This window comes from Physcomitrium patens, chromosome 15 (assembly GCF_059467195.1).
Source record: "Physcomitrium patens ecotype Gransden chromosome 15, ASM5946719v1, whole genome shotgun sequence".
Classification (NCBI taxonomy): domain Eukaryota; kingdom Viridiplantae; phylum Streptophyta; class Bryopsida; order Funariales; family Funariaceae; genus Physcomitrium; species Physcomitrium patens.
This window is the reverse complement of record NC_143424.1, coordinates 7,646,191-7,666,573: the sequence shown is the minus strand read 5'-3', so window position 1 is coordinate 7,666,573 and position 20,383 is coordinate 7,646,191. Positions and strand designations below refer to the sequence as shown.

The 20,383-nt window shown below is 36.4% G+C and overlaps 2 protein-coding genes across 10 annotated transcripts; one reads left to right on the top strand and one right to left on the bottom strand.

Moving 5' to 3' along the window:
• The first annotated feature begins 11,757 nt into the window (after positions 1-11,757).
• LOC112292367 (F-box/kelch-repeat protein At5g15710) lies at positions 11,758-14,409 on the top strand. 7 transcript variants are annotated; one of them, XM_024540756.3, is made up of 4 exons: positions 11,758-11,911; positions 12,108-12,174; positions 12,743-13,344; positions 13,523-14,409. In XM_024540756.3, the coding sequence occupies exons 3-4, from the start codon at positions 12,783-12,785 to the stop codon at positions 14,131-14,133; spliced, it is 1,173 nt and encodes a 390-aa protein (XP_024396524.1). In that variant the 5' UTR covers positions 11,758-11,911; positions 12,108-12,174; positions 12,743-12,782; the 3' UTR covers positions 14,134-14,409. The 7 variants fall into 7 exon arrangements, with proteins under 7 accessions (XP_024396524.1, XP_024396525.1, XP_024396522.1 ...); XM_024540753.3 differs by having other exon boundaries at positions 11,771-11,911; positions 13,475-14,409; XM_024540757.3 differs by lacking the exon at positions 12,108-12,174 and having other exon boundaries at positions 11,769-11,911.
• Positions 14,410-15,008: 599 nt separating this feature from the next.
• On the bottom strand, positions 15,009-19,501 carry LOC112292366 (glycerol-3-phosphate dehydrogenase [NAD(+)]). Of its 3 annotated transcripts, none has more exons than XM_024540746.3 (13): positions 19,260-19,501; positions 18,485-18,709; positions 18,251-18,327; positions 18,018-18,090; positions 17,687-17,808; positions 17,255-17,350; positions 16,884-16,991; positions 16,671-16,734; positions 16,482-16,519; positions 16,233-16,353; positions 16,008-16,062; positions 15,801-15,849; positions 15,009-15,626 (listed from the first exon to the last, which is right to left on the bottom strand). In XM_024540746.3, exons 1-13 carry the CDS (start codon positions 19,387-19,389, stop codon positions 15,441-15,443), a joined length of 1,344 nt encoding a protein of 447 aa, XP_024396514.1. In that variant the 5' UTR covers positions 19,390-19,501; the 3' UTR covers positions 15,009-15,440. The 3 variants fall into 3 exon arrangements, with proteins under 3 accessions (XP_024396514.1, XP_024396515.1, XP_024396516.1); XM_024540747.3 differs by having other exon boundaries at positions 18,485-18,706; XM_024540748.3 differs by having other exon boundaries at positions 18,485-18,706; positions 19,243-19,447.
• Positions 19,502-20,383: the final 882 nt, after the last annotated feature.

Below are 20,383 nucleotides of genomic sequence, written 5' to 3'. Positions count from 1 at the left end.
CGACATTCTATAGGACCTCCAATATGTGTTGACTTTGTAGGATACATGCCTCGACTTACAAGGCAAGTTTTTCTACATGTGGGCCACATAGTTAGCTTGAACTTCAAGCTAACAATATCTGTGGCACATGGCCAACTTGTTGACCACATTTTTAATCCCAAAAAGTCAATTAAAGACACCTATGAAGTAAAAGCAACATCTACGAAGCTTCTAGAAAGCTTCCATATTAAATACTATAGAATTAACTTACTTTTATATACTTTTACTTACTTCTACCTATTTGTATATATAATTACTAGCTTACATGAGTATGTCCGTGACATTACCCCCTCTTCTAGGAACGAGTTCCATGAGGAGCAGTCATCATAGTTTGAAGAAATCTATGATGCGATGAATTGTATTCGTCACATACTCTGATCTTTGTTCTCTTCGAAGATGATTGATAGGGCCTCTCAACCATCGGTAGTGTCCCATACTACGGCAGGAAGACCACCCAGTTATTTGATCATTGTTGAGGCCTTCATAACTTCCTTTGAATAGAACATTTGGAACACCATCAGGAGTTGTTTCTACCTCTAGCAAAATCACCAAACATCGGGAGTCCTTTCCCAAATCGTGGTACCAAACGCATTGTATCTCGCCATCTATTCGAGGAAGAACATGTCGTTCTTCAAGATCTTCATCTCGATTGCATCGTCTTGAAGGTTGTGACAATCGTAATGTCTCATCCGGCAAGTCAACAAATTAAGGCTCTTGAGTCGAATCCACTGGTTGTTGGTTCTCCATCTCCTGAACGTCACAACTACAAAGAAGCTACGAACAAGGATTGAAAGTAGAATGTTATCTTGCCTAGATGTTGTTTCTTTTATAAAAAAGATTTTTATCTTGATTTTAATGGATGTTGTCGATGAAAAGCCACCACCGCCTTTGTTGCATTTGCAAGATTCTTTATTGGCTCCCATGTACGTTCACTATTACCATATCCGTGCCAATGGATAAGATATTCCAATTTATTTTGGCACCGCCTTGAATCTAAGACTTCTTCTACTTCAAACTCTTCATTATTGTCCACTTCTATAGGAGGAGGTGGAACTTGTCATCTTCTTGATATGTCCACTATCTTGTATGGTTCAAGAAGAGACACGTGGAATATTGGATGGATTTTCATTGACTCCAGTAGATGTAAACGATATGCAACTAGATTGATTTGTACAGAAATAGAAAATGGTCCCAGCCTTTGATAGTCTAACTTGTTACAAGGACGAGTGGTCTTGATATTGTGACAAAGTAGCCATACCTTATCACCTAAGAGAAATAGTGGTCATTCCTTTCGATAGACATCCGCATTGACCTTTTGTTGTTCTTGAGCCTCTTTTAACTGCACCTTCATCGTTGCATGTAGCTCTGATAAATGAATCGCCAAATCTTTTGCAATAGGATTATCCACTTTTGAAAAGTCAAAAGTATCAAGTTGTAGATGATAACCATAATTAGCAAAGAAAGGTGTTTGTTTTGTAGAAGAATGTACTGTGTTATTGTAAGCAAATCCTACCAATAGCAAAAGAGTTGTTCAATCATCTTGTTGGTAGTTAATGGTACATCTTAAATATTGCTCCAAAACTTGATTAATATGCTCTATTTTTCCATCAATTTGAAGATGGAATGTCGAAGATAGTTTTATATCTACTTTTAGAATCTTGAAAAGAGTCCACCAAAATCTTGATACAAATTGAGTTCTCCTATCTAATATAATATCCTCGGATAATCCATGATAGCGATAGATATTGTCAAGAAATAGCTTAGCTGTTTCTTCACCTATGATAGATTTTATACATGGTACAAAATATGCCATCTCGGTAAAACGATCTACTATCACGAATATAGAATCATAAAAACCTGAGATTGGAAGATCCGTGATGAAGTCCATAGAAACAAAAGATCATGGTTGTTCTGGAATGGATAATGGCTGAAGAAGTCCAAAAGGTCAATGACGAGGAGTTTTTGATCTTGAAAAAATATCACATGATTGTACAAAATCTTTGACTGCCTTCCACATTTGAGGCCACCAAAAATCCCTAGATATCAGCTCCAAAGTCTTATTATATCCAAAATGTCCTGCTGCTGGGAAGTCGTGACAAGCTTGAAGAACACGTAAACGTGCTTCTCCTTCTGGAACATATAGGAATCCTTCGAAATAGAGTAGGTTGTTCTTGAATTCAAATTTAGAGGGATCATGAGATTTAGAAGAATTATTCTTGATATTATGAACAAGAGGGTCTGAAGACATACTTAACTGGACTTGCTTAAGAAAATTTAAATCAACAGTCAATGTTGATTTTATTGCTCGAAGATGAAATTGCTCTAGCTTCAAGAGAACCATTCTTTGTTGCTCAAAAGTTGCATTTCCTTCTTTTGGTGTAAGATAAGAACGTCTAGACAAGGCATCAGACAAACCTTGTTGTTTTCTTGGCCGATAAGTCATGATGAACTCGAATCTTGATAAAGACATGCTCTAACGAGCTTGAAGACGATTTAATACGCATGCTGACATAAAATATTCGAGGTTTTTGTGATCCATATACACGGTGACTGGACTGAAAGCGCCTTCTAGATAATGATGCCATACTTGAAAAGAATCCACAATTGCAAGAAGTTCTTTGTCGTGGATCTCATAATTGATTTCTATTGCTTAGAATTTTCTTGAATGAAAGGCTACTGGATGAAGTTTGTCATCTGTTCCCATTTTTGATAAAACCGCACCTAGAGCAAAGTCTGATGCATTTGTTTCTATAAAGAATGCTTTGAAAAAATCAACACGATATAAGATTGGTGCAGAAACAAACGCTGTCTTCAAAGATTCAAAAGTAACTTCCACTTCTTGATTCTATTGGAGTTTGTCTTTACAAATCAAACGTGTAAGTGGAGTTACAATTTGAGAGAAGTCTTTGATGAAGATCCAATAGTAGTTAGCAAATCCCAAAAAATATTGGACATCTCTTACCGTTTATGGGATCTTCCAATCTATAATAGTTTGAACTTTTTTAGGATCCATTATAAGTCCATCATTCGAAATGATGTAACCTAAGAAATCGACTTGAGTAGTGTGGAATACACACTTTTCTATCTTGGCATAGAGTCCTGCATCTTTTAATTTTTGTAACACATGACAAACATGAAGTTCATGTTCTTCTGGATTCTTAGAATAGATCAAGATGTCGTCTAGATAACTTACCACAAAATCGTCCAAAAACTCTCAAAAAAACATCATTCATTAGATGTTGAAAAGCTGTTGGTGCATTTGTAAGTCCAAAAGGCATGACGTTGTATTCAAAATGTTCATACCTAGTTCAAAACGTAGTCTTCCATTCATCTCTTTCTTTAATGCGTACTAGATTGTATGCTCCCCGAAGATCTATTTTTATATAGATCTTAGCTTGATTCAACTGATCAAGAAGTCCAGATATTAAAGGTAGTGGATACCTGTTCTTGATGGAAATCTTGTTGAGTCCTCGATAATCAACACACATCCGTAATGATCCATCTTTTTTCTTCACAAATAGAATTGGAACTCTTGCCGAAGATTTAGTATGGTGTATGAAATTCTTGGCTAGATTTTCTTCAATATACTCCTTGAATTCAGTCAACTCATTTTGTGATAAACTGTAGATTGGTCCGAATGGCGGTTGTGCTCTTTCTTGAAGGTCAATTGAGCAATCATAGGGACAATATTTTGAGAGCGTATCTGCATTTTTTTTTTTGAATACATCTTAAAATTCTTGATATTGACTTAGAATGCCACTTGAAGTCTTTTCACTAGTAGAAACAGGTGTGGCATAAATAATATATGGTGATTCTTTCATAGCAGCATGCAAGAAAGCTTTTGCACCTATAAATACGAGTTTAATTGAACTAAACTTATGACTCTCTACTTGATTAATTACACTGTTAGTTATATTTTTAGATAAATTAAGAGTTCAAAAAATCTAATGTATTTGAGGGTTGTATTTTTCTAACCACGATAAACCTAAAATGATTGGATTAGAGAAAAATCTAATAATATTAAATACTACAAAACTATTATGACCATTGATTATTACTTCTATAGGAAGGGTTTTGTGAGTAATATCTCCAGAAGACAATGGACGACCATCTATGACTTCTACATGAACAGGTTTAGTTTTTTTTACTAAAGATATCCTAATTCTTTTAGTAAATTCTTCATCTAAAAAATACGCTGAGGTTCTCGAATCTAACAAGACAGAGACTTTGTAATGTTTAGGTCATAAAATAATATTTAATATAAAACAAGGAGAGGGCTCTAACGAGAGAATAGGACCTTTACTAGATGTTGTGCAAGATTTCAGCCGTACAGTCCCTATTGTAGCTAGACAAACTCGTTTTTTGACATACTGATTTCTTTCACAGCCATACTCCTCATTTTGTGATTGCGTCATTTCTTTGAAAAATGTTGAGCAGTGTGCTTTGGTTCTCCACAATATAAACATAATCCTTCTTGACGACGACGAGTCATTTCTTGCTCAATAAGAGGTTTGAAACGTACTGCATCAATTTGCATATCCTCTACTTCCGAATGTATGTGTTGAAGAGGTGTTGGTGTTGCCATTGAATTATAGTAACGTTGAGGTCTACTTGTATGGTTCTTAGATCGAAATTCAAAAAGACAATTGTCGTACTTCACAGCAAAGTCAATTGCTTGACTCAATGTTTGAGGATCAGGTAAGTTGAGCATTAATTTTTTTACCTCATATTGTAATCCATAGAGAAATTGGCTAATAAGTGTAGCATCATCCCACTTGATATCAGTTGCAAGTTATCGAAATTGTGAAGCATACAACGTTACTGATCGATTGCCTCATCGTAAAATATGGATCTTATTGGTTGCAACACGAATTGCATCATGTTCTCCATACATGGATCGAAACTCTACCAGAATAGCCTCTAGATTATCCAATATTGGATCTCGTCGTTCAAGAAAAGATGAAAACCACGATAATACTGAACTTGAAAGAAGTGTACCAATGTATCTAACTTACGATCCTGAAATTAGATAGCTTTGGAGTTGAAGTTCAATCACAAGTTGCACTTGATTGATAAATCCTCGAAACTTCGATCTGGTGCCATCAAACTTCTCGAGTAGGGCAATTCTTGGTTCTCTAACACTGGAAGGGCGTTCTACCATAGAAGAAAGGACATGGTTTGGTGCAGATGTTGAAGCAGCTCCAACCATTTCTATATCTTCACTTCTTGCCAATCTTGTTGCTCCTTGTGGTGGTAAATTGAGTTGATGTATTGCAAGTATTAACTCCCTCAATTGCTCTTGCATTTGTGCCATTGCATTCTTCATTTCAACAAGTTTTGCCATGATAACACTTACTCAAGAGAAGATGTCTAATATCACTCAAGACAAATAGAAGAGAGGATTTGAGAACAAAGAAAATACTAAGGACAATATCAGTTTAGAAGAGGGTAATCTGCAACTTCTAATATGCTTATATCTTATCAAGAAAAAGAGGTAATCTACTCTTAATCAAGGTTAGACAAAGCTCTGATATTGTAGGTGTACTCTTGTCAATCTGTCAAGGACAAGAACTCGATGAAAAAATAATCCAGACAAGTGAGCCTTCACTCAAAGAAAGGTAATAAAATATAAATAAATAAGTATGTATATTGAAAGAGAAACTAGAATGGCTATTGCCAAAAGATAAGAAAACTAGAGACCCTTGAAACTAGACTAGAAGCAAGAAAGGAATTGACAAGAGTGAAGAAGGCTTCACTCTTGCCTCTATATATACTATCTAACTAGGGACTACATGGCAACATTCTATAGGACCTCCAATATGTCTTGACTTTGTAGGACATATGCCTTGACTTACAAGGCAAGTTTTTCTACGTGTGGGCCACATAGTTAGCTTGATCTTCAAGCTAACAACATGTGTGGCACATGGCCAACTTGTTGACTACGTTTCTAATCCAAAAAGTCAATTAAAGACACCTATGAAGTCAAAGTAGCATCTACAAAGCTTCTAGGAAGCTTCCATATTAAATACTATAGAATTAACTTACTTTTATATACTTTTACTTACTTCTACTTATTTATATATGTAATTACTAGCTTACATGAGTATGTCCATGACACCTTCAAGAAGGAATACAATTGCCATTTGGACCAATCTATAATTTATTACAAAATGAGTTGGCCAAATTCAAAGAATATATTGAAGAAAATCTAGCCAAGAATTCCATATGCCATTCTAAATCTCTAGCAAAAGTCCTAATTCTATTTGTAATGAAAAAAGATAGATCATTGCAGATGTGTATTGATTATTAAGCACTCAATAAGATCACCATCAAAAACAGGTATCCACTACCTTAAATATCTAGATTTTTTGATCAGTTGAATCAAGCTAAGATCTATATAAAAATAGATCTATAAGAAGTATACAATGTGGTATGCATCAAAGAAAGAGATGAATAAAATACTCCATTTCAAAACACGTACGGATATTTTGAATATAATGTCATGCCTTTTGGACTTGAAAATACACCAACAACTTTTTAACATCTTATGAATGATGTTTTTTGAGAATTTTTGGACAATTTTGTTGTCTGTTATCTAGATGACATCTTGATCTATTCTAAGGATAAAGAAGAATATGAACTTCATATTCTACATATGTTACTTAAATTAAGAGATAAAGGACTCTATGCCAAGATAGAAAAAATATATTTCATACTAATTAAATTGACTTCTTAGGTAATATCATTTCAAACAATGGATTTATGATAGATCCTAAAAAAATTCAAATGATTATGGATTGGAAGATCTCAAAAATGGTCTCAGATGTCCAATATTTATTAGAATTTGCCAATTACTATTGGATCTTCATCAAAAACTTCTCTTAAACTACATCTCTACTTACTTGTTTGACTAATAAAGAAAAACTTCAATGGAATCAAGAAATAGAAGTAGAATTTGAAGCTTTAAAAATAGCCTTTGTTTCTACATCAATCTTGTATCATGTTGACTTTTTTAAGGCATTCTTTATGGAAACACATGCATTAGAATTTATTTTGGATGCTATATTATGACAAATAGAAATAGATGATAAACTTCACCTAGTATCTTTTCATTCTAGGAAATTTTCAACACCCAAAATTAACTATGAAATCGACAACAACGAGCCTCTTGTAATTGTGGATTCTTTCTAAGAACGGTGCCATTATCTAGAAGGCAATTCTAGTCTAGTCACTATATATACACATTACAAGAACTTCAAGTACTTCATGTTAACTCTTGTTTTGAATCATCGTCAAGCTTGTTGGAACACGTCTTTGTCAAAATTTGAATTCAATGTTACTTATCGACTAGAAAAACAACAATGTTTATCTTATGTCTTTTTTAGACGTTCTTATCTTATATCTAAAGAAAGAGATGGAGCTTTTGATCATTAAAAGATAATTTTATTGAAACCAAAATAATTTCATCTTCAAGAAGTGAAATCAACATTGACTATTGATTCAACTTTTCTCAAACAAATTCAATCAAGTATGTCCTGTGATCTTCTTATTCATGATATCAAGAATACTTCTTCTAAATCTCAGTTTGAATTCAAGAACAATCTACTTTATTTCAAATGATGCCTATATGTGCTAGAAAAAAAAGCACGTTTACGTATTCTTCAAGCATGTCACAACTTTTCAACAGCATGATATTTTGGATACAAGACTCTAGAGCTAATATCTAGAGATTTTTGGAGGCCGCAAATATAAAAAGCTATAAAAAACTTTGTTCAATTGTGTAACATTTGTTCAAGGTCAATAACTCCTTGGTATTGACTTGATGGACTTCTTCAACCATTACATATTCGAGAACAATCATGGTCTTTTATTTCTATGGATTTTATTATAGATCTTTAAGTCTCAAAATTGTATGATTCTATATTTGTGATAGTAGATCAATTTATCAAAATGAAATATTTTGTACCATGTACAAAATCTATCATAATTGAAGAAATTGTCAACCTTTTCTTTGACAATATCTATCGATATCATGGATTGCTAAAAGATATTATATTGGATAAGAGGACTCAATTTCTATCAAGATTTTAGATAACTCTTTTTAAGATTTTAAAGGTGGATATAAAACTTTCTTCATCATTTCTTAATGGATAAAAAGAGAATGTAAACCAAGTTTTTGAATAATACTTAAGGCACAATTAAAGGAAGTTCAATAACATCAAAAGATCATCGCAAATGCTTATCAAAAGGAACAACCATAATTCAATATAGGTGATAAGATATAATTACTTTGTTGTAATATCAAGACTACTTGTCCTTGTGATAAGTTGGACTACTGTAGGTTTGAACCTTTTCCTATTTGTAGACAAATCAATCCAATTGCTTATTGATTACATCTACTAGAGGCAATTAAAATCCATCTTATCTTCTACGTGTATCTTCTTGAACCATATAAGACTATGAACATACCAAGAAGAAGACAAGCTCCACCCCTCTTATAGAAGTAGACAATAATAAAGAGTTCAAAGTGGAAGAAGTTTTAGACTCAAGGCAACACCAAAATAAATAAAAATATCTTGTCCATTGGCGCGGATATGATATTAGTGAATGCACATGAGAGCTAGTAAAGAATCTTACAAATGTAGCAAAGGTAGTAGAGGCTTTTTATTGACGTCATCTATCTAAATTAAGATGAAGAATAGTAAGTCTTTGCTATAAAAGAAACAAGGTCCAAGGAAGATTGCATTCTACCTTCTATCTTTTTTTGTGGCTTCTGTGTATTTGTAACGTTGAGGAGATGGAGAACCAACAACCAGCAGATTCAATTGAAGAGCTTTCATTTGCGGACTTCTATGATGAGACATTACAATTGTCACAACCTTCAAGATGACAAAACTGAGATAAAGATCCTCAAAAATAACATTTCCTTCCTTAAATAGATTATAAGATAGAACATATTTAATATCACGACCTTGGAAGAGACTCCTAATGTTTAGTAATTTTATTAGAAGTAGGAACAACTCCTGACGGTTTTTCAAATGTTTTATTTGAAAAAAGTTACAAAGGCTTCAACAATAACCAAATAACAAGGTGGTCTTTTGACCCTGATATGGGACACTATCAATGGTTGAGAGGGCCTATCAACTATCTTCAAAGAGAACAAAGATCAAAATATGTGGTAAATATAATTTACCGCATCTTGGATTTTCTCAACATATGAAGACCACTCTTCATGGAACTTGTCTCTAGAAGAAGAGGTAATGTCATGGACATATACATATAAATCAATAATTACTTATATGATTTACATAATAATAGGTAAAAATAGGTTGATTTCATAATATCTTCTTTAATAGCTTCTTAGAAGCTTCATAGATACTACTTTGACTTTATAGGTGTCTTTAATTGACTTTTTAGGTTAGAAATGTAATCAACAAGTTGGCTATGTATCACACATGTTGGTAGCTTGAAGAACAAGCTAATTATGTAGCCCACATGTAGAAAACTTGCCTTGTAAGCTAATCCATGTGTCTTACAAAGTCAACACATATTAGAGGTCTTATAGAACATCACAATATAGCTCTTAGTTAAATAGTATATATAGAGGAAAGAATAAAGCCCTCTTTACTCTTGTCAACTCTTTTCTTGCTTCTATAGATTTAAGAGTCTTTAGTTTTCTTGTCTTTTGACAATAGCCATTCCAATTTTCTTTTAATATACATACTACTTTATTGGCATTTTGTCACTTTTCTTTTGACATAGATTTTCTAGGTTTATTCATCTTCTTCTAGTTCATGTCCTTGATACATTGAATGAAAAGAATAGCAAAAAAAAAAAAAAAAAAAAAAAAAACTATAAAATCTATTAGAATATATATTAGTATTCTTATAGGCAACCAATAATTATAATGCTGAATAAAAAATTAGAATTAAAATGTAGATTTACATAACAATAACAATCACAATAAAAACACTTTGTTGATGTGTAGCATGGAATTTCATTTTTCAACTAATGAGCTAACAAAATAGTTTTATTTAATTAGATGAGCATCTTTGTACGTATTTTCATAAGGTTGAATGATTATGTAGAACTCGTAATTATAATGTAATGCAATAATTTATTTGACAATCAAAGCTTGTCATCAAAAGTAGTATGTGTAGTGAGTATATTTTAACTTTCAAATTTACCATTTAAAGGTGTATTATCAAAACTTGAATATAGTCCATAAAATAAAGCTACAATCAAAATAAAAGATTATATTACAATTTAAAAATATACTTCTAAAATTAAATTATAAAAATCTAATATAATATTAAAGAAATTAATAAAAAAATTCTATTAAATAAAATATCATCATGTTGAAAAAACTTAGAGTACTTTGAATAGAAGTTGATGTCTCTTTCTATATGTATATATATATATATATAAAGTAATAATTTAAAGACACTTATAGAAACACTAATTTTTCTTTAGTTGCAAAAAATGTACATAGCATTAGTATTAATAAATTTTACAAAATATTCTATGCTTATGTTGTGAAAATGTTGAAAATAAATGACTATTGGTTGTGTTCTTTGTTACATTACTCTACTAAATGGTTTGCATTATCTATCTATCTATCTATATATAATCAACTATAATTTTTAAATTTTAAACACAACAATTTAAACCAACTAATTATCATACTTCTTTATTAATTTATTAATTTATTAAAAATAATAATATTATAATAAAATAAAATAAACCTTATATCTTTTCAAAAGTATCTTTTATTTTGTGAATCATTATACAAACATGATTTTGTGTGACAATTTAGCCAAATACAAAAAAATTAAAAAACATAACACAATTAATATGCTTTTAAGAGAAATATATATATATATATATATATATAAAGGAGAAACATGGGGAACAATGGAGACTGAAGGGAGAGAGGGAGGGGAAGCAATACGAACCCATGGAAACTGCGACACACACTCACCACCACACTCATATAGAAAAACAATATCAACAATAATGCAAGTCACACTGAGAGGGACTAGATTCTTAATCTCCCCTTAGAGGGGTGCAAGGGTAGTGCCCTAACGGTCAATGTAGGTTCAATTTGGAGCCTGTTTAGTGGAGGCGCTAGGGTTAGCAATAGGATTTTGTCCAAACCTCATATGGACATCAGAGTGCTCCCTAGCACAGCACATGTTCTCTCTCCAATGGACGTAGCTTCAACTCTAAAAAGAACCAATTACATCTTTGTCTCTTCTCAACTGGATTGCATGTTCTGATCTTGCACATTTGCAAATGTGCAATAAGCGCCAACATGAAGGAGAGAAGGGTCCACCAATAATAATAAAGTGGGGACCTGGCTCAATCACCAATAACTCCATCACCGCCACAGGTCCCACATTCTTCTCCTGTATTAGTAAAGAGAGGAGAGGAGAGGAGGGAAGAAAGCGGAAGAAGGGGGACGCATTTGCTGCTGCTGCTGCTAATGATGTTTCTGTAGCAGCACGCTGGATGGTCGTGCCAGTTACCGAATCAGCCCCGGTTTTCAGTGTTCTCTTCCTCTCGTCTCGATGTGACGCTACTGCTGCTGCGATAGAGAGAGAGAGAGATTCATCACTTGGATTGGCTGTAAATTTCTACTTAGTAAGGGCACAACAATCTATCACAGTACTTAGAAGTAGGTAGGTAAACAAACACATCCACAGCAACCTACTTCTAAGTACTGTGATAGATTGTTGTGCCCTTACTTCCGTTCCTGGTTCTCTCTTTCTCTCTCTCTCTCTCTCCCTCATGAGCTCATAGATGCTATTTGTACTCGTTGCCTGTCTGTCTGCTTACAGTGGTGGCAATTGGCGTAGGTGAGATTAACGAGGTGTGTGGACCTGTTCTTCTTCTGCGTTTTGGGTTTTGGGAAATTTCCTCTTGTTTTGTGCTGCTTCGACTGTGCGTGTAGGTCTTTCTTTAACTTGGTCGGTGGAGGGCGATTGTAAGCCCTGTCCACTCTTAGTCGATCTGGCACTCTTTGCACGCTCCCTCTGGAGCAGCTCTCATCGTGCTTTATTTGGCAGCCTTTTCACTGCGAAGTATTGACGTCGTCTCAGGTTTTCTTAATCAAGCTATTCCTGGAATAGTCAGGTGAGGAAACAGCTGATAGAATCACTTCCATTGTGTCGCCCCTCTTGTATGCACACAAGTGTGACGCACTGTTTGACTTGCTGTAGAAGCTGGCTATGGCTATGTCGGCGAGGGGTGGAAAAGACCCTGGTACGGCCGTCATAACGTTTCAATCTGGGTGCATGTCTTTTATTGCTCTTCTCCTCGTCTTTAAGGACAGAGGCCTATATGCAAGCAAGCAAATGGATTCCGACGTACTCTTTGTATAAGCGCATTGATCTTAGAAATATAGTTAGGTCTCCAACTTTGAAACTACGAAAAGTCGTATATCTCGAAACTTCTGGATGAGTACCGTTGTCAGCAGCTCAAACAGCTCAAGTCAAGCCAAGTCAAAGCAGGTCAGGTCTAGTTACGTCAAGTCAGGCCAAGTGGTCGACTCGCGATTCCCTTACAAAGATCTCTGTACGTTTTCAAAATTTGTGTAGCACACTGCCCTGCTGTGCAAAACGTGGACATTAGTTCTTGAGGTTGCTGATTTCAGCTTTAGCGCGTTTTTAGTTCTCATATTCTGTGCTCTGATTTGGCCCAGATTTGATGATACGAAATCTGAGCTAAGCCTACTCTCTTCCATGGCTTACGGTGACGTCTCAGTTGTGAGTATGATGCCTGAATTAACTAACTCTATTGACGATGATTCTGGTTCTTCGCCGTGGACGTCCCTGCCAACCGATATCGTCGAGCATGCCCTTGCTTTGCTTCCCTTCCCGTACATATTTCAAGTGCGCTCTATCTGTAAGAAATGGAATTCTTTAATCTTCTGCTCTCAGTTCCAAGAGGCCTCCTTACGATGCCCTGTGCCTTGGGGACAATTTTATTCGCCCCGAATTGGATGGAAGGGTGGAGCTTCTCCATTGGTCACATGGCAATCATACAATCTCTCTGAAGGGAAATGGGTCAGTATGCCTCAATTTGAATTTCCAACGTTTGCCAGAAAATTCTCTTGGAATTTGATAGCAGCCAATGGAGGACTATTCTGCTTTGGAGCTTCGGATGCGCGGCGATTATTAGTTTGTAATCCTATGACGAAGAGGTGGAAGGAGCTTCTTCCGGTGAGCTTAGATTCTAAAGCTCCAATAATCAGTCACATGATTGTGGACGAACAAAGAAATTCCTACGATATTCTATTTTTAGGTATTTTTTATTACGCCCACTGCCTGCCCCTCATTTGTATCCAGTCTCAATGAGTTTTATCTCGTGGTTCAAGTTTACATTTTCTGAATGATCGTGTAAAATTTTAATCTCTTAACAAATTATTTTGCAGTCTCAAAAGCTTCCTGGGACACACGGGGACTTTCTGTTGTTTTTGCAGGTAATGCTGCATATAAACAGCCTGATGCTAGATGTCGCATGGTAGATTTGTACGACTCCGTAACTGACACTTGGAATGCAGCTGAGATGTTGCCAGCCGACTTGATTTTGAAGAGTGGAGCTTACTGCAGTGGTGAATTTTACTGCTTGACCCGACACTTTCTGACTGGTCGTTACACAATAGTGATTCTAGATCTGACCATGCTGAGATGGAGAGATAATAATATTCGTATTCCAGAGGGTTTTGAGAATTATCCCTACATCGTAGCTTGCTCGGGGCAGGTGCACTTGGTCAGTGGAAGCTCTGAAGCTACAGATACGATGCCGATGGCAAGCATTGGGATTTTTCGGTTGGATCCTAACCTTTCAAGTTGGGAAAAAGTAAGCGAGTACTCAAATTTCCAGTTCCTTCGATCTACTGGGGCAATCTATGGTTGCGGGGCTCATGGATCGAAGATTTATGTGGTAACATATGCATATGATATGTGGATTGCTGTTTACAACATTTCTACCGGCATTTGGGAGGAGCCCATCAAAGGCAATTTCTACGACATGAAGGACATCTTTGAGACTAAATTCTCTTTCCAACCCAACCTTCGAGTTGCACCCTGAGCAATGTATTTTGAACCTCGGGAATGTGAAAGTAGCTCTCTAGAAGAACCTGTATAGTAGAGATGGCCGTCTTTTCTACGTTTTCGCCCATTCTAGTAGCAAATGAGATTGTCATGAGTTTTCTAGAACTTGTACATTTTGGTGATCACTTGGTGTATAGCTGAAGCACAAACACCTTGCAATTAACTTTGTTAGGTTCTTAAATCGCCAGATTTCTGCTTTTCAATGGTGTGCTCCTCTCCGTTCAGATTTAAATCAGTGGGTTCTTTCAGACTTTGCTCTAGTGTGTCAATCATGGCGACTGATGCTTTTCATTTGCTAAACATGTCGCAAATTTCTCTCATTGCCTGTGCAGTTTGGCTAACTCCTCGCACGGTTACGCTTATTTACATGTTGATGCCAATGGAACTTTTTTCTTTTTGCCAGATTTACCACAATTTATAGAATTCATACAATCAGATCAACCTTAGCCCCAAAGCTGTAACAAATGGATATGAAGACAACCTGTTTTAACAAAAAAATTATATACACGACTCAATCCTAAGGATATGTGCAGAGGACATCTCATGTGTATGTTTCAAAAAAGAATTTGTATCTTTACCTGCTTGTCTAACCCACTGCAAGCTTGCCGAAGTGTAAGCTAGAGTGGTTGATTTTTGCCAGCATCTACCCACAGTTAGAACATGAAGAAACTAACCAAAACATTTGCACGACGAAGGTTATTTCCAAAATAACCCATCCAGGGGCTGCAGGGCCTAGAAATCAAGATTTAAGAAGATATTCAGGAACTGCGCAGGCATCACACCAAGGCGCAAGGTATGATTAAGGGACAGCTCCTGTGTTTTAGTCGAATTGAATTGTAGCACCGCAAAAACTGGCGAAAGAAGTATTCAGCTGAGATAAGTAAATATTATCGTTGTTAAGATGAAACATGCTACTAGGTTGTGCAGAGTTGAACAGACGCAGTTTCTCTGCGGTGTCCAACAAAGATTCAGATCGTTCCAGGCCAGGTTAGTAATATTTCAATAAGTTTATCCAGCTCAAGACATTAAGAAAGAAAGAAAGAAAGAAATCTTCGCAGGAATGAGTTTCGTACGCTATACTAGACGAGCAATACCAGAACATGAATGTGGAGGAAGAGTTTCAATCAATGCACAAATGCATCTAGGTTATAGGAGCACGGATGGTTGCATCTAAAGCTGGCTGTGCAGTTGAGATTGTGATCAAGGCTTTATATACTTACAGATCCTACGGTGATCATGTGGAGTTCGCCATATGGGTGCCTTGGCTACAAACACAACCCGAAATTAGCCAATTACACCTACACTGGGATTTCTGTGGAGTTTTTGAGCGCTCTCGTTGTCGTAGTCAACAATGGTTGATGGAGGCAAGTGGCCAATAGCGATCTTGTGAACAGTTGCAAAAAGCGGAAACTTTTTCTCCCAATTTCGTGCCTTCAACACTTGAAAGACTTCGCCAGCTGTCAACACTCCCTGAAAGGAGGAAGCCAAACAGTTTGTTGTAATTGAAGCAAACAATTCAAATGTTTCATGAAGTTCCTAAAACGAATCACTTTCCAAGGCCAGCTGCACTCATCTCAGAGTACTCATCCTAGAGAACAAAATTTGAAATTGGAGAACCAAGTGTAAATCTTTTTAAAAGCTTACTTGAAGTTTTTGCCCTCCTAATAACTCCGCCTCAAGCTCATCAAAAGATCTGGTATTACATCACCATAAATTAGTACATGCAAATGAAGACAAGAACATCAGTTCCTAACAGAAAATAACAACTGAGTCATTAATTAAGGGTCCATTATGTCCTGCTATGAATCATAATGCTGTGGTGAAAGTAAAACGTAATACGTGTTTGCTAACCTCTTTCCACCATTTCGTGCATATGCCTCAGCAACTTTCCTGTTGCGCCCCCCAACTGTGAAATATTCAAATACCAAGGGTACATCTCAATGACACTTGTGATTCGCTTTGTAACTAATACTAAATTAAGAAGTACATTACATGTAACATGCATATAGTAACTATCGCGAAATAGTGAGTGCAGCATAATCCAAGCAGTAAACTCAAAAGTGGGTGAAAAATTACAGCATGTAGTGATCAGATCTGCTACGCCACAGCTCTCAAAAAAGGTTGCATCACTGACAGTTGGAAACAGCAGCTTTGAAAATCCAATCATCTCCTTCAGCCCTATCCGCATGATAGCAGCCTGCACATTACAACAAGTATCTAAACAAACTCACCCGATTGGGAAAGCCAACGAATATGGGTGATGTAGCAAACAGGATTAGTTCGGAGAGAAATTGAATGTGCAACAAAAAGAACGAGAAATTCGACCTTTGTGTTGTTGCCCATCCCCAAGCCATCCACAAATCCTGCCACAATCATAATTTACGATTTTAGATACAGAGAATTTGTGAGACGATGGTTTTTTCAAATTCTATAGTCCTCAAAAGTGCAAACAGGAATCGGCCATTTATCAGAAACAAATGAACCTGCACATATACACAAGAAATAACCGAGTACCCGCAGCTATTGCTACCACATTCTTCAATGTACCACACAGCTCAACTCCTTCAACGTCTTTTATCTACAAAAGAAGAAGATGCATTTGCTCATATGTCAGCTTTTGTCTAGCATACTCAAAGATATTTAACCAACAAAACACTAGGTACACTAGAAATGAGGTGCTGGCAAAGTAGAGCCTACAGATAGTCATTGCATTCAGTAGAAACTTACAGCTGCAACATGAAAATATGGAGTGGCAAAAGCTTGGACCCAAGATTTCGCTATACTGGTATCTGCTTTGTAACCAACAGTTGCTTCACTAAATTGTTCCATGGCCACCTGAATGTATGCTTCCATTATTAGTGTCCAGCAGAGACGATATCATGAGATGAGGAGCAATTAATTTTAAAAAGCTAGAGCCTTTGTGATTCGAATGGTCAAGCACAAAGTTCGCAACAATCCAACTTACAATACGATGTGATTTGCAATCCTCTTGTAGAGGAATAGGCTTTCAGAAGTTAATAGATTAAGAACAACTCCTTCCTCAATCGTGGCTGACGCTAAAACCTTCAGAAGAGGTTTCAACGAAGGCAATTTCGTACCTCATTTGCAATATTTGCTCCCATAAGTACCGAACAGTCGATGCCTAGGTGCTTCGTGATCAACTTCGACAACATGACAGGGCCATCTGGTTTCACCTTCAATATCACACATGAAAACACGAAGTCATACATAAATGTCGAAAATATTAACTAAAACACTGCTGAAAAGGCCATCCAGCATGCGGATTGAGCCTGCACTCAATCCAGTTCACCGAACGTGCTAAGGGGAAGCTTGTTCACAATATAGCATGAATTTAGAATTCGCGACAATCTAAACGAATTCAGACGAAGCTAGCGTTAGAACTTCGATAGGTGTATTACCATTGCCTTTCGGTAGATCCATTAGAAACTCAACATGAAGCTCAACTGCAAGTGCTCATTTTCCAAGAACCAAAAAGTAAAAATAATAAGAGGCAGGAAATGGCTAAATACCTCCATTCCTTTTATCAAAGATATAGCCTTGGCATTGGGATTCACTTTACCCTGAAGTTGCTTGCAAATTGATTCGACAAATTGATGTGGTGTGCAAAACACTAACATCGTTGCATCCTTAACTGTTCCCTCCTTGCGAGCAACGGCCCTAGTCAGTCACAGATTTCTAGCTAGTTTCACAATTCCTCATGTGTATTGATTTAACATCTGTCGCAGGAAAGCCGAAGGATAAATGAAATCAAGAAGAGTGAAATATGTACATGTATATAGCCACATAGAAGAGAGAAAGATTTCGAAATCCTTTGAATTATAAGTAGAATTGACGAGTTACCAGTGTTCTCGAGATTTGGATCCGCAACAACGTTGACACCTAGATTCACATTGGGCAAATACTTCACATTTATCTGTCCTTCATGGTACAAGAAGAGCTCATTAGAAATCAACCCAAGTATGTGAGCATTAAGATTGGCAGACATGTGCTCATTCCAGGCCTAATGCCTAAAATAATAATCAATAATTCGGGAATCTTCGCAGGAAATATTATCAGATGACAACGATTCTGACCTTATTCTTATTGATGACCTGTGTCAGCTTCTCCCCATTAGCCAATGTCTCCTCAAACACCCACATCCGCACTTCGTCTATAAAGCCACATCCCCTAAAATCACTAGTGAGTGTCTCAAAAACATTGAGAAATCGAAGAAACCAAACAGCTGCAGCAAACGTAGAATCCCAGCGAAATTCGAGTGTTTCTAGCAGAAGTATTTGAGAAACATCATGTACTTAAAACCCACGTACCGTGTATATTTTCGTGGGAGAGGGCATTTGTAGCCACGAGCTTGGCAGCGACACTACCCCAATTCCCACTCCCAATCACCGCAATTCTTTCCTTCCCTGTATTTTCCCCTGCACGGACATCGCTGTGATAGCCATGGCCAATTGCAAATGGCGCCCATGTTGTCATAGAATGCAGCTGATTGCATCCAACTGAGCGTATGTTCAGCACTGCTGCTTCTAGCCCTGCTATCAATTTCAAATGCAATTAGCGCCGTTTCCTGCCCTAGTCTCGGGAGACTCCTCAAATCTACTCCCGCATAAGAATTCAACGGAATGAAGATATGGAGTTGCAATAAATTCAAATGGAACAAAAATAGAAACTGCCGAAAGTTGCCTTCGGTTCGAAACAAACTCGCCCGACCCCCTCCAACATCAACTCTGCTCACATCCCCAGATCAAAGTACTCCCCTACACTAGATCACCACAATGAACCCATCTCCTACAACGTCTCAGCTACTAGAATGTCCACAACACCCACCAGGAGTTGAACTTCTCTCTAACTCCCAATTCAATTCCAAAATCGATACTCCCAACTCCTAGCTCAATTCCCCAACTCACAAATCATCCTTGCCAACCAACCATGGCACTGCTCGATACACACACCCTAACGCACATCATGGCTAAGTAATATGACTAAGCAATGTAGCGATCAAACACCCAAACCGATTGCACCGACAACCGGCAGAAAGTCACTTCTACTGCCACAGGGAGAATCGTACAAGAAATCGGAGCCCACCATGACCAGAATAGACGCCGCGAATTCCATGTCGAGCCCGAGATGCGGCCCTTCCACCGCACCCAACTTCATTAGACGTTCTTCCGAGCTTGAGAAAGTCGGCCAAGATGGATCGAGGAGGAATTCTCATGATGGATCAGCGACGGTGGCAAATGCAATACACTCAGCACACTCAGCAAAGACTCATGAAACCCAAAATGCTGGAGATTGATGTGGAGTTGGTCGACTTCAGTGCGAGAGTTTGGATTCAGGGTGCGATGCATCCTATGCATGAAGCTCATGCGCCATCGTGTGAAAATGGACTTTTTGAAGCTCAGGGGACGCTGTGTGAAAAGGGGTAGTATGGGTGGGCATGCGTCGGCAGCGGTGAACCGACACATTATCTTGTTTCAAGTTAGCTCGTTTCACACTGCTAATATTAGGGGGTTTTGTGGGTTGTAGGATGAGAGCAGATTGGAGAAAAATGTTTAGATCATGTTAAAAATATATTTTAAAAAAATACTGAATCCGTGTAGTCATAAGATGATATATTTATTTTTTAAAATATTAAAAATTTGTATATTAATTAAATCAAAATTCATTTACTAAGTTTTACTTTTACATAATTTAAATAATTTAATTATAGTCCATTATTGCTTAAATATTATTGTAACTTGTACTAAAATTTAATAAAAATATGCATTTTTTTTCTTTGTATCTCAAAAATATTCTGATTTTTTCAAAATTCGCTTTTAATATTGCACCATTTACATTATTTTTTAATTTTATTGTATAATTTTAAGAAGAATAAAGAATTAAGTCATAACTTCACCATCTAGTAGAACAAAAAAAATATCTTGTGTTATTTTATGCTATTGATTATTAGCATACAAAAACTTACCAATCTCATGTCTTAATCCCTGTGTGATCTTAGAATTCTACACCTATATGAAGATGCCAATAGAAAGAAATTTCATCAAATATTTAATAGTCCATGTGGAGTGTCAAAAAAATATATTTCACTTCTTCTTTTATTATTTTATATTTTCTCTTCTTTCTCCTTGTTTTTGTCATTTATGATCTTATACCCACTATTATATCCACAATTGGTTTGTTTGTTTTAGTCTCTTCATTCCATCGTAAAT

Coding starts and splice junctions, on each gene's coding strand:
- LOC112292367 (XM_024540754.3), top strand. CDS start 12,783: ATGGCTTACGGTGACGTCTCAGTTGTGAGTATGATGCCTGAATTAACT. Junction 13,345..13,474: donor CTACGATATTCTATTTTTAG/GTATTTTTTATT, acceptor ATTATTTTGCAG/TCTCAAAAGCTTCCTGGGAC.
- LOC112292366 (XM_024540746.3), bottom strand. CDS start 19,389: ATGAGAATTCCTCCTCGATCCATCTTGGCCGACTTTCTCAAGCTCGGA. Junction 18,091..18,250: donor AGGTCATCAATAAGAATAAG/GTCAGAATCGTT, acceptor CATGAAGGACAG/ATAAATGTGAAGTATTTGCC. Junction 16,735..16,883: donor CATATTTTCATGTTGCAGCT/GTAAGTTTCTAC, acceptor CTTCTTTTGTAG/ATAAAAGACGTTGAAGGAGT.